The sequence below is a fragment of the Melopsittacus undulatus genome, chromosome Z (assembly GCF_012275295.1).
Source record: "Melopsittacus undulatus isolate bMelUnd1 chromosome Z, bMelUnd1.mat.Z, whole genome shotgun sequence".
NCBI classification, from domain to species: domain Eukaryota; kingdom Metazoa; phylum Chordata; class Aves; order Psittaciformes; family Psittaculidae; genus Melopsittacus; species Melopsittacus undulatus.
The window spans coordinates 24,377,911-24,390,844 of NC_047557.1; the positions used below are offsets into that span (position 1 = coordinate 24,377,911).

The window sequence follows — 12,934 nt, forward strand, 5'->3', positions numbered from 1 at the left end:
TGTTGACTTTGCTTGTTAGAGCTCAATGGGAGTGCCTTTACCATCCTTGGGAGCCCCAGAAAAGAGCAGTGCTAAGCTGCAAGCTGTTCTGTGCAGTTAGGAGGCGGACTTCTAACAGATGTCCAAGCATGGCAGGGACAAGCAGCTAATGAGATACTACCTAAATAGCAGGATGAAATGCCTGATCCACAGGTGTAATTCTGACACATCTAAGTAAGCCAAATTATAGTGCAGAACCCTGTGCAGTGTCCTTTCTTTCTCTGAAGAATGTTACACATTTTCATGTTTCAGCTTTTGCTTTCTTCAGTTGGTGATAAAGCAAAACATGAGGTTTTGCTGTTGATCTGCACATTGAACATACCTAGTAAGACCCATTTGATTTCACTCTATCATGGATGAATATGATCATTGCTTGCTTGAAGGAAAACAAGAGCACATTGTCATTTTGATTTTCACTGTATTCTGAGGAAAAGTAATGCGACTAATGAATGCACTTCAGTCTCCTCTGCTGGTATCTCAAATTTTCTCTAGAAATTAAGAAAAGAAAAAATTTTAAACATCTGCAGTGAAGTTAACACTGACCTACCAAAATAATTTATTCCATCAACCTCATTAATTTGAAGTAATTGTGAGTAATTGTGAAGTAATTGTGAGTAAGCCTTACTCACTTGATGTTAGGCATCTAAAGATAAATGAGACAAAGGGCAATTTTGGCTGCTTAGTGCATTTACATTTTCCTTGTGATATGGTGATGGCCAAGGAAGACTGCCACTGGATTGTTCCTGATGAAAGATAAGGAGGACAGAATCTGTTTTCTTGATGTACTCAAAGTAAGCTAACTGTATTAGTGACCAATTTTATTATTAATAGAATTTGTAGTATTTTTGAGGTGGATATATGTGTGTGTATGTATGTGAAAACACTGATCAGGGGCATGTCAAAATCATAGAATGGTTTTGGTTGGAAAGGACCTTATGATCTAGTTTCTCAACCCGCCTGCAATACGCGGGGATGCCTTCCACTAGATCATATTGCCCAATGCTCTGTCCAGCCTGGCCTTGAACACAGTGGGGATGGAGCATTCACAACTTCTTTGGACAACCTATACTAGTGCCTCACCACCCTAACAGTAAATAACTTCTTCCTTGTATCCAATCTAAAATTCCCCTGTTTAAGTTTTAATCAATTAGCCCTTGTCCTGTCTCTACGGTTGCTCTCCAGCTTTGTGTAGGCTCCCTTCAGATACTGGAAGGCTGCTCTGAGGTCTCCATGCAGCCTTCTCTTCTCCAGGCTGAACAGCTCCAACTTTCTCAGCCTTTCTTCATACAGGAGGTGCTCCAGTCCCCTGATCATCCTCGTGGCCCTCCTCTGGACTTGTTCCAACAGTTCCATGTCGTTTTTATGTTGAGGACACCAGAACTGCACACAATACTCCAAGTGGGGTCTGACGAGAGCAGAGTAGAGGGGCAGGATCACCTCCTTTTACCTGCTGGTCACGTTCCTTTTGATGCAGCCCAGGATACATTTGGCTTTCTGGGCTGTGAGTGCACACTGCAGCTCTGCTGCTTGGGACATAGAATCATAGAACAGTTTGAATTGGAATTGATCTTTTCCAGCCTAGATGATTCTATGGTGCAACTAGGTCAGGTTGCTCGGAGACCTGTCTAACCTGTCCTTGAATGTTTCCAGGGATGGGGTATCTAGCACCTCTCCTCTCCAGTATTTTACCACCCTTGTAGTAAAAATGCCAATCTGCTCTCTTTTAGTTTAAAACCACCTTGCCCTGCTACAACGCACACAACTAAAAAGTCTGCCTCAATCTTTCTTATACACTCCCCTTAGGTACTAGCAGGCTGCTAGTGGAGCTTTCTCTTGTCCTCACTGAACGAACCCAACTCTCCCAACGTTTCTGTACAGGAGAGGTGTTCTGTCCCTCTGATAGTTTCTGTGGTCCTCCTCTGTGCCTCTGTTCAGTTTCTTGTCTATCAGCACCCTAAGGCCTTCTCCACAGGGCTGCTCTGAATCACTTTTTCCCACAACCTGTAGCAGTGCCTGGGATTGCTCTGACCCAAACTTCATAAGGCTGGCATCAGCCCACCTCACAAGCGTGTCAAGGTCCCTCTGGATGGCATTCCTTCCCTCCAGTGTATCAACAGAACCACACAGCTTGGTGTCATCAACAAACTTGCTGAGGGTGCACTCAATCATAGAATCATAGAATAGTTAGGATTGGAAAGGACCTCAAGATCATCTAGTTCCAACCCCCCACTGTCTGTCTCACTGACGAAGATGTTGAACAGGACTGGCCCCAACACTGATCCCTGAGGGACACCACATGTCACTGGCTCCTGTGCTTGCAACTCTGCCAGCTTCCATGGTTTAGATGCTGCTGAATTTGTGAGACTGTAGTCTCTGTGCAATGCTACAATTAATTTTAAATCTGTGCTATGGAAGAAACTCTTCACTATTATAAAGTTTACTGCTAGCAATATCCTTCACTGGTCTCTTCTGAATGGGAAGCTCTGGCAGAAGAGCAGTGGATTTAAATGAACTTTCTCATTGCTCTTCATAATCATGATTTTTGGGTTTTGTGTTTTGTTTGTTTTGTTTAATAGCAAGAGCCTTATTTCCCAAGGTATGGTAATCCTAGCTCTTGTGATTTTATATGAGGACAATAAATTTTAAGTGCTGTCTACAGTTGTCTTACAGTGCCTGCTTGCAGGATACTCCTCTGCCTTTCTTCTCTCTCTTCCTCTGGAAGGTCTTACGTGTGGGCTTCCTGAGCATTTAGCTGAGATTGGCACCTACAGAGTTGTTCATTTTCTTCCTGAATAGACTATTTTTATAGAATTACATGCTCATAAGGATGCCATCCGCATCAGTGGATATGCCAAAATGTTGTCAGAAGGAATCGATTTCAGAAATGTTTGCTGCCCTACATTTTGAAGTTACCTGCTTTCTTGACTTGTCTCCTGTGTCGTGCAGGCGCTTTTATTTATTGGTACAAATAAGCATAAGTAGATGATTTTTCTACCAGTGAAAGTCTGTAATTGCTGACTTCATTAGAGTTCTGTCTCCTCATAGCATCAAATTTAGCCTAGCTTGTATTAAACTACATTCTTTGCACCCAGCTGTATACATGTGTATTGCATATATTTCTTAGCCCATAGTAAAATGTTAAGATTTTTTTTTTTTCCTTAGAGCCTAGAGCTTTAAGGTATGCAGATACAGTGCAACTGTCCCCCCTCCTGTCTGCATACCTCTGAAATTTCAGCTAGTCCTTACCGGAACACTAACATTTCAAAGATAATAGATTTCTGAGAGTTTTATGGAAATAAAAAGTCAGGTGGAAATAAGTGCTTGTTGAAATAGCAAGTGTTCAGCTCCTGATAGTCACAGAGGAATCTTTTCTCCCTTCAAATACTGAAAAATTGATGGCATAATTTGTGATGGTATTCCAAGTTAGAAGTGGCTAAAGATTGGATACTAAAAGCTCATTGTTCAATGGGAACGAAAGAGCTTGGCAGAAAGCTTGAAGGCAGTGCTCTGTGCAGTGTTACATAGCCATAGAACATCTTCTGAGAAGTAAGCCACTGAATAATAGGCAATTAGGCCAATATATATGTTAACTTTTAACTGAATACAGAAAACTTACCAAGGTTTTTGGGAATGACTTCCTAAGCTTTTGCAGACCATGGGTAAATCTGACTTAAACCCAAAAATACAGTAGCAAAAGTAGGTCTAAGAATGTATATGTAAAAATAGATAAACTGCTGGTGGTATGGGAAAGATTTTGATCTGGTTGCTTGATTGTAACTTCCTTTTTTTTTTTTTAGCTATTTGAAAGATTGCTTTGAGACATTAAATGTATGTAATGTGGAAAGAAAAATCTTATGAGGTACTCATTTTGTAAATGTGTTGAGTGTGTTTTGTTCAGGTACTTAATAAGTTTAATTTTTATTTCAAGATGCAGTTGTCAGTCACTTTCTCTCCAGAAAAAGATTTTACTTCAGAACAGTTCCCATACAACATAAAACCAATGTTGCACAATACTGTCCCACAAGGTACCATATACAGTGTTTGTCAGACTTCATAGCACTTTCAGGAGTAAGGAGAATTCTGTGGCTTTCTGTTGCTTTGAACTGTATTTGCAGGTCTTGTTGGTTCAGACTTCTGAGAAATCACTGGCTGCATTTGGATGCCATATTGACAAATTAGTTCTGACTACAGCTGCACTGTTAGTCACTGTATTTCTTTTCAGAAATATCTCTCCTCCTCAAGCTGCTTAAAGTAACCAAAGTTTGTTGCAGCTTTAAAAACACCTAGAGAGAGTATTTTTTAGAAGTATAGCAGGGCATGGGGGGAAGGCTCTAGTCTTAGTATGCTGTCATTGTGAAAAAGCAGAAGGGTCTTTGTCCTGTCCTGAATCTGAGGATAATCAGCAAATGCCTGAGAGATCATCATGAAGGTGATTCATGTTGGCTGATATGGGGAGAAGTTGCCTTGAATGGCAAATACTATAGAAGCTCAGAACTTGCTGTGCAGAATTACCACATTTAAGAACATGTATGTGATGCCTGCTGAGGATGTTTGGAGTCCTTAGGACTGGCAGAGTGTGTGTGCTGAGTATGCAGGCTGCCATGTGGCTTGTAATGATCTGAGAGCAGCACACTCTTAAGTCTAGCCCGCACTGTGGACTGGGAAAGTGGAGCATAGTTGTGCTCTATTTCTGAGAACAGGGATATTGTCCTGGTTTTTAATGTGCAGGGCATTGTCTTCCTCTGAAACTGAGTCTGAAATCTGAAGGGTGGGATCTTGCTCCATTTTCAATTTGCAAAAGCAATAAAAAGCACCGCCAAGGCACATTTTGTTGAGCTTGACTTGAAAACAGTCTTGTGTTTGTACTCCAGGAGCATCAAAACCAGTAAGTCTGGATAATGCACTTTGGAGCTTTTAAGATCCGTATCAGGGAAATAGAAATTGCTGAAATGATTGACATAAATGCTCATGCTCATGGACTGAGTGTTTTTACTCAGTAGATGCTTTATAGTTATCAAAGATGAGCTGAGTAGGAGGACCCCATCACACTGGACCTGCTTTTCTGCTTTTGTCCTGCTGGTTGGGGAAAATTGCTGACCTGGTCCCACACAGTGCAGCACCCTTCCTACGAAAACTGTCAGTTTAGCCCAGAATGCAGGGGAATGGCAGGATGTGTGTGTTATTTTTTAAAAGTTTTTTTTAGCATCATTAACACACCATTAGGGGAGGCAAGTAGAAACATCAACTAATGTTGAAGTTCTTACCTTCTTTTTAGTGGCCTCTTTACAGTAACTGAAGCAATAGAATTAAAGCTTTGAGAAGTTGTAGATATGGCAGTGAAAATAACTTGGAGTCATGGTAAACCATAGTGTGGGGAAAGAAATAAGAGGAAGGAAGTCTTCAGCAGTAGCGTTGAAGTAGAAGTACCAGACACGTCAAAGAATAGGTAGGTTTTTCTCCTAAGCCTATCCTAGGACTGATCATATATCAATGAGTGGATTTCTGTATCAGTGATGAAAAAATTATTGTGACTCTACCTGGCTAAGTGGTACTTACCATTCTTCTTTAGTCCTCACATTGCCACTCAGGTCCAGGAGGACATAGCATTTACTTCTCTTTAGTTTGTATTTGACCACTGTGATGTTGCAGTTCAGGCCAGTGAAGAGCAGCAGTGTATTGGCCTTAATGTTTCTGCCACGCCTGAGCAGACATTTCTAATAGTCAAACTAAGTTACTATGGTATTCCTGTTAGTTTTTACTTGTTTTGTTCAGCATCAGGACATTTCTGAAAAAAATTAATTACTCTCTATGTAATTAGTAAAGAGTTCTTGTCTTAGCACCTATTAGTGTCTTTAATGAATACTAAATAGTTTCTGGTAATGAAAGAACAACAAGAGAAAGCTCAACAAAGGAGGAGTAAAGAGGGAAGAGTACAAAATTGATAAGATTTTTTTTTTTACAGGATTTTTTTTTTCCTTATTTAAGGCTGTTTTTTGCTTCTCTGAACTCTATAGGCAAAAGTAGATATTTTTAAATGTATATATATTTTATAAAATACAATATAATTTTTATATGTGTATTGTCTGAGTACTTTGCAAGGCAAAAAGGGAACTACTTTCTTATTTAACTAATACTAATACTCCTATAACCAATATTACTTCAATTTAATTAGTTGAAACTTTCAGAGTAGGAGGGCATTATCTCCTGTGTGGATAGTGGAAGAACAAAACTTTTGAGTAGCGATTGATTATCTGAAGTTACAAATCTTTTATGTGTTTTATATATTACCTTTTGTTTGTTTATGACTGTTTTAGCAAATCTGAAATGTAAGTAGTTCTATAGTGTGTTGCCACAGAAAAGTACAGCTGGCCTAATTGTACAGCAGCTTCAAAGCACTTGAGTGGCACATCAGTGACTGATTCTGTAAAGCATTTAGTCCTGTAGACATAAGGTGCATAACTTGAATTTGTTCACAGAAATAATCAAATGTTCATCATCAAATGTCACAAAGCATTGGTCTAATTCTACAGACATCTGAAGTTTAGCATCTTTGTCAGGAAAAAAACCTAATTACTCCAGTAATCTGGCGAAATCACGATTTATGCAACCAGTTTAACAAAGAGAGCTGTGTTTTTTTCCGTGTAGACAGCTTGCCATTCACCAAAATGATAGTTTCAGTTAAAACACGGAAAGAAAAGACTAAATCTAATCTTATCAGAAACAATTGAAAAAGTGTAAGTAAGCTTAATTTTTGCTGTTCCATACCTTACTATAATATCTGTGCTTGATCCCAAAATATGCTCTGCAAAGTGCTCTGGCTTCTCTTTGAGTAACACTGCTGAGGATTCAACAGGGATATGAGGCCATCCCATCAAACACATTGAGGATGTTTAGCTGAGGCTATGGAAGATTTTTGTCTTGACAATGCGGGAAAGCAGCAGCTTGGGGCTGAAAAATAAGGTTTTACTGACACTCCTGCTTGTTTTAGTTGCATAGTTTCCACCTACCTTTAATATATTGAAATCCTAACCTATGGTATATTATACCCAGTATTATGATGTACTGTACTGTGACAGAAGAGAGTGTCACATTTAGGTATGCTTAATTGGGAGGTAAACACAAGAATGTATTTATATTGAAGACAACAACTAAAGTTTAGCTGAAAAAATAATTGTATCATAGAATCATAGCATAGTTAGGGTTGGAAAGGACCTTAAGATCATCTAGTTCCAACCCCCCTGCCATAGGCAGGGACACCTCACACTAAACCATGCCACCCAAGGCTCTGTCCAACCTGGCCTTGAACACTGCCAGGGATGGAGCATTCACAACTTCCTTGGGCAACCCATTCCAGTACCTCACCACCCTAACAGTAAATAACTTCTTCCGTATATCTAACCTAAACTTCCCCTGTTTAAGCTTGAACCCATTATCCTTTGTCCAGTCACAACAGTGCCTAATAAAGAGTCCCTCTCTGGTGTCCTTATAGGCCCCCTTCAGATACTGGAAGGCAGCTATGAAGCTGGAAGGCTGCCCACATCCTTGTGGGCCCCCTTCAGATACTGGAAGGCTGCTATGAGGTCTCCACGCAGCCTTCTCTTCTCTAGGCTGAACAGCCCCAGCTTTCTCAGCCTTTCTTCATGTGGGAGGTGCTCCAGTCCCCTGATCATCCTCGTGGCCCTCCTCTGGACTTGCTCCAACAGTTCCATGTGCTTTTTAAGTTGAGGACACCAGAACTGGAAATAATGTCAGTGAGAGTTTCTTTACATCCTGGAAATGGGGAAAACAAAGAGAGTTCCAAAAAACTAAAAAGTTAAATCAAAGTTCTGGGACTTAATATCTTTGGGTTTGATAGCAGCATTCTTTGAAGATTACAGCAATCCCTTTGTCTCTAAAATGTGACTAAATTTAAACTGAAAACCATTTCAGTTACACTAAAGTATTTGTAGATTTCTGTAAAGTTGTAAATTCTGAAGTACAGTAGTCACTTTAATTTGCTAAAGCAGTTAACTTTGTACTACATATGTTACGCATACTTAGTGTTGCTATGAAGATATTCAGGTTGTGAAGATACAAAGAGTGAGGGTTCCACAACACATATTCCTGGCCATAATTAATGTTAGTTTCAGAGTAATTGCAATGAATTGGACAGTTTAGTTTCAGATTATGCCCTAAAATTGGTTAGAATAATAGAGTATTGCAAGATTTTAGAGAAGATTGGGGTTTAATGTCATCTACCTTTTGCACTGTAATGATGTAACTTTAGTGCCAGTTAGTTTAAAAGTATAGATATGGAGGATGAAAGCTTGGGAAAGATGATGGGAAAGGGCTGAATCTCTGTTGAGATGTCTGTCTTTATCTGACTGTAAAGCTGGGTGCTGATTTTTGTGTTAGAAGGTTTTCAATTTGCTTACATATGTAAATGTAGTTACTCGCTCTATGCAGCAACACATACAGGTGCTCGTAGGAAAGAAATTAGCTTGCAAAATGAAATGTGGACATCCCAGTGGGCACAACTGTCAGATAACTCATGTGCAATGTTGTTATGTACAGATTAGATTCATTACTTTTACTTTATCCTTCAGGGAACAACCTATCTTCAGCACCCGAGCTCATGTCTTCCAGATTGACCCAAACACTAAGAAGAACTGGGTTCCCACCAGCAAGCATGCTGTTACTGTGTCCTACTTCTATGACAGCACAAGGAATGTCTACAGGATAATCAGTTTGGATGGTGCAAAGGTAAGTTTTATTTATGAAAGCCTGTTTGCTTCATCAATTTTTTAATTTCTTTTCTAGACTAATGTTCTTCATGTAGCTTTTCAAATGCGCTGTCATTATCTGAGTAACAGATTAGTGACATGTTAAAATGATAACATTGCTTCATTGCATTTTCTGAATGTTTATTTGAAAACGTTATTTTCCATGAGTTCATATTTAATTTGATGTATCTGCTGAATTTAAGGGATGACCAGTTACTAAATTAATATTATGAGCAGTCTAAAAAGACATTCCCTGTGAGATGCCCTGGAAAGTACAAGTGCAGTTACAAAAACCTGTTTTCGTCTCCTTTCATCCCCACATTCAATGTTCTATCAATATCACTGGCTTCAGCATTATGAAGGACATCTGTTTGGTGCCCATAATCACTTAGTAAATCCTTTGTTATGTAATATTCCAATTTGTGCTGTAGAGACTGTGAGGATTCCTTCCTAATAAAGCTCTCCATGGTAAGCTTTTACTAGAACTCAGTTGGTTTCAGCTTGTCCTTTGGGGGGAAAGTTTTTCTTGTTTTTTTTTCTTTTTTTTTTTTTTAAATTAGGAAGGATAATATGTTGAGCTGTTGATGTAAGAAACCTTGTCTAGAAAATTAATTTGACATGGAGAAAATATGTGACTATTGCTTGGTTTCTATCCCAAGTAGGTGTAAAACCAGTAACTTTACAAACAGTATATCAGAAAAGCTCTGCAATAAGTCATTGAAGATACACAGAATATAATTAAAAATTGTAATTCTTTCAGGAGATTTTCATTTGCAACATCTGGAGATGCATCAGTTCATGATGTTTGGCGTGAAATACTTCATTAGAGCATAGCAATATTCACAGAGATTTTGTTGTTTATTGAAAGTTGGTTTAAAAAATATCCAGAGTATTGCTATTTTAAACGATGAAGGAGAATTTCTATCATAAAGGAGTATATAGAAGTAGATTGCATAGTCAAAAGATCTCTATATGATACTACTTTAAATGACTGAGACTGTAGTATCACAGCCTGCCATCATTCTTCTAAATTTAAATCTTTGTTTCTTCCCTTCCTAGTCTTCCTTCAAATTAATCTTTTACTTCTGTCAAATAATTAAAATATCTTTGTGTGACTTTTTGCAAATAAAGACTTTGGGATTGGAGCTAAATGCTCCAAATCAAGAAATCAAGACTACCAGTGGTAATCTGTAGTACCTTAACTGATATCCTGATTCTGGTACCCGCTGGGGTTCCTCTGCCTTTGACCAGTGCTGCAACTCCTACAAAGTGGCTGCTGAGTTAAATTGTCAAGCAATTGTTCATCTACTTGTTTGTTCTTTTATCTACTGCAGCATTTCCTTCACAATTACAATACTGTTGGCGAGGTGTACTGGTAATGCAATCTATCACTTTTATTTACTCTATGATTGCTGCAGTCCTGTTTTCATCCAAGTGTTAGATGTCTGACTAAGATCTACAATCCCAGTCAGGATTAAGAAAGACCCATTTTTTTAGACAACACAACACTGCTCTGAAACACACAGATATATAGCAGGGAGACCCATGGAAGAATTTTAAGGTGGTTTTAAACATAATTCTGAAATTATTATTTTACTTTTTTTTTATTGAAACCCCATCTTTTTTTTTACATGTCTGCACATACACAATGTAGTATGTACAAAGAGCTAAATGTAAAGATAAAGCACTTCTAAGATAGGAGTACATCTAGACAAGTGTCTCTTTTACATGGCATACAGCTGGGTGCCAGTAACACTGTTGGCATCGGAGCTTGCAATGCCTTATATTGTTAACTGGACAGACATAAGCTATACAATTTAATTCTCCATTTTAAGCTTTGAAATGAAACTTAATAAAGATACTTTTTGTGGGTTCTTTGAGAGACAAATTTTACATCAACAATGCCTCAAATAAACATTACCAGTGGCCAAAAACTCCTGTCGACCCGTACTGGGTTTTGAACCTGTCATGCCCCTCCTTTGGAGGGAGTAGGCGCAACCAGGTTTTTTTGTATACCTTGGTGCTAGTGGCATTCACAGTACCCTGTGGGTCTGCGTGGTGGAGAGAATGGCATCAATGTGGCTACTCAGTTACAGCAGTGGAGGTGCTGCACATTAAGTCAGGAAGTGATGGGAGCTTACACAACTGTTCACTTACACTGCAGTAAGGAAAGTTTGAGAGAGAGATACTTTAGATTTGAGTGATAGTCCTATTTCTTTCTCACACCCTTCTCTCTCTTTAGGTGAGTGGGTTCCAGTAGGATTGCTGGACTAAATTAAATTCCCTGCTAGGTGTCTGAAAGTTATGAAATCTCTCTTGTTGAAAACGGGACATGTTGAAGACATGATCTTCAGTTACCTCTGAAGGATGCTATTGTACATTGCAGATTTCCATTTGAATTTGTTTGTGGGGGTCTTTGGTATATTTTGAGAGAGGTTTTTTTTTCCTTACTCCGTATCAATGGGTTTGCGAACAAGATTCAAACAAGATAGGTCCAATAGAAGTAAGTTCTTCATTTTTAATGCATTCTGTGTAACGTTTTCTGATGCTACAGTCTTCTCTTAAAATACCTTTCACAAGAAAAGATGCAGCTCCCTCTGACTTGAATCCTGAAAATGTTCCAGAACTGCAAGGCGTTCAGTGTACATGCCAAATTTTATAGTCATACAGAATATTTGAATCCCTTTTGCCCATAGCAGGGAGGTCCTGACACAAAAAATCTAACAGAATTAGGGGCCATGTAGCCTTCTTCTCCTGCCACTCCAGGAATCAAGAGAAAGCCTGAAAAGTAAAATTTCTTATACGATATGACATGACAGCATTAAGCAGTTGCTAAGGCTTTCAGTTCTCCTTAATTACATAGTCATTTCATAGCTCCTTGCAAAAATGTGGTTTAGTACTCCTACTAGGTGATGGAAGGAAGCTTCCATTATTTCCCCAGTAATGCTGCAGACAGACCAGTTGCATTATTCGCAGAATCCCGCTATCTTTTCTGTTCAGTCTCAGGCAGTCACTCAGAAAAGAAAGAAGATCAAGTAATGTCGTTCATGCAGTATTAGTTAATGCTCTGGTAATTTTTTCACAGATGCAAGGTAGAAAAAAACCCCCAACCTAATAATGTGTGCCAGTCTAAAGCAAGAGAAAATTCTGTAAAAGAGAAGTTTTCCAATCTGTAGGTTGCATGAGCTTTGTATATGTGATTTCTGAGCCAAATCTTCCATCAGTGTTACTGCAGTTGATCAACTTTGCATTTTAATGACTGTTGTAAAATAAACCAGTCACTTGTTAAAGTGATAACCTGTTTAATGCTAAATACAGGCTTTAGGTAAGGCCTGTATGCACAGGTCTTCAGTGGTCTTCCTTTGAAGAAGTTAAAAAAAAATACTGTGTGTCTTAATTATCAACACTGTCAATTTTAGCACAAGATAAAAATCATATTTGACCACTGCTGTATATCTTGCAGCAGTTGAGTTTGCAGTCAGTAAAATGAACAGCTGAGACACATGCCCTATTTTCTCATAGCTAAACTAATATGAAAGGAAAACATGAAAACTGTTTTATAATTCCAGCAAAATCTAAAGATAACAAAATCAGTTTTCTTCAAAAGCTAAGTGTCTGCCTGTCAGATTGACTCTGTTCTGGTTCTTGCGCATTTATACTAATAGCATTCTTCAAAGTTGATGAAATATTTGACATTTGTTATACTGGTAACTGTACAATGAAATCTGGCGTAGAGGTGAACAGTTAAAGTAGTACCTATTTGAGTAGGCAAGACAAGCTTAATTATAAATTTTAATTTTAAAAATAAAAGTTTAATATTTAAGATGAAGATATGAAGGGTTCATACCTAAAATTTTATAGAAGTACCTGAAACTGACTGTATCTGTAGTATGCTACAGCACTGCACTTTTTAAAAGCATAATTAGTTTAGCACATGAGAGATCCAGCATAATAGTGCTTTTAATTCAGAGAGGATTGAAAGCCTTATTTCTTTGTGAAATTAGTAAGTCCAGTGAAAAAATACTTTTGTTTTATATCACTGGCATCTGAATTTAGTTTTCCCAGTGAGAAACTTGCTGTCCTTGGATTAATATTGTCTGCTGGAGTGGAGCCTCCTGGTTTTTCTCTCCTGG

General features: G+C 38.5%; 1 protein-coding gene across 1 annotated transcript in view; it reads left to right on the plus strand.

Annotated features, from left to right (window-relative positions):
* The window catches only part of HOMER1 (homer scaffold protein 1), an 89,420-nt gene that overhangs the window by 15,074 nt on the left and 61,412 nt on the right, over window positions 1–12,934 (plus strand). Inside the window, exon 2 of the mRNA XM_031051524.2 lies at window positions 8,625–8,781. Coding sequence (XP_030907384.1) covers window positions 8,625–8,781 — 157 coding nt within the window. The remainder of the gene's footprint in view (window positions 1–8,624; window positions 8,782–12,934) is intronic.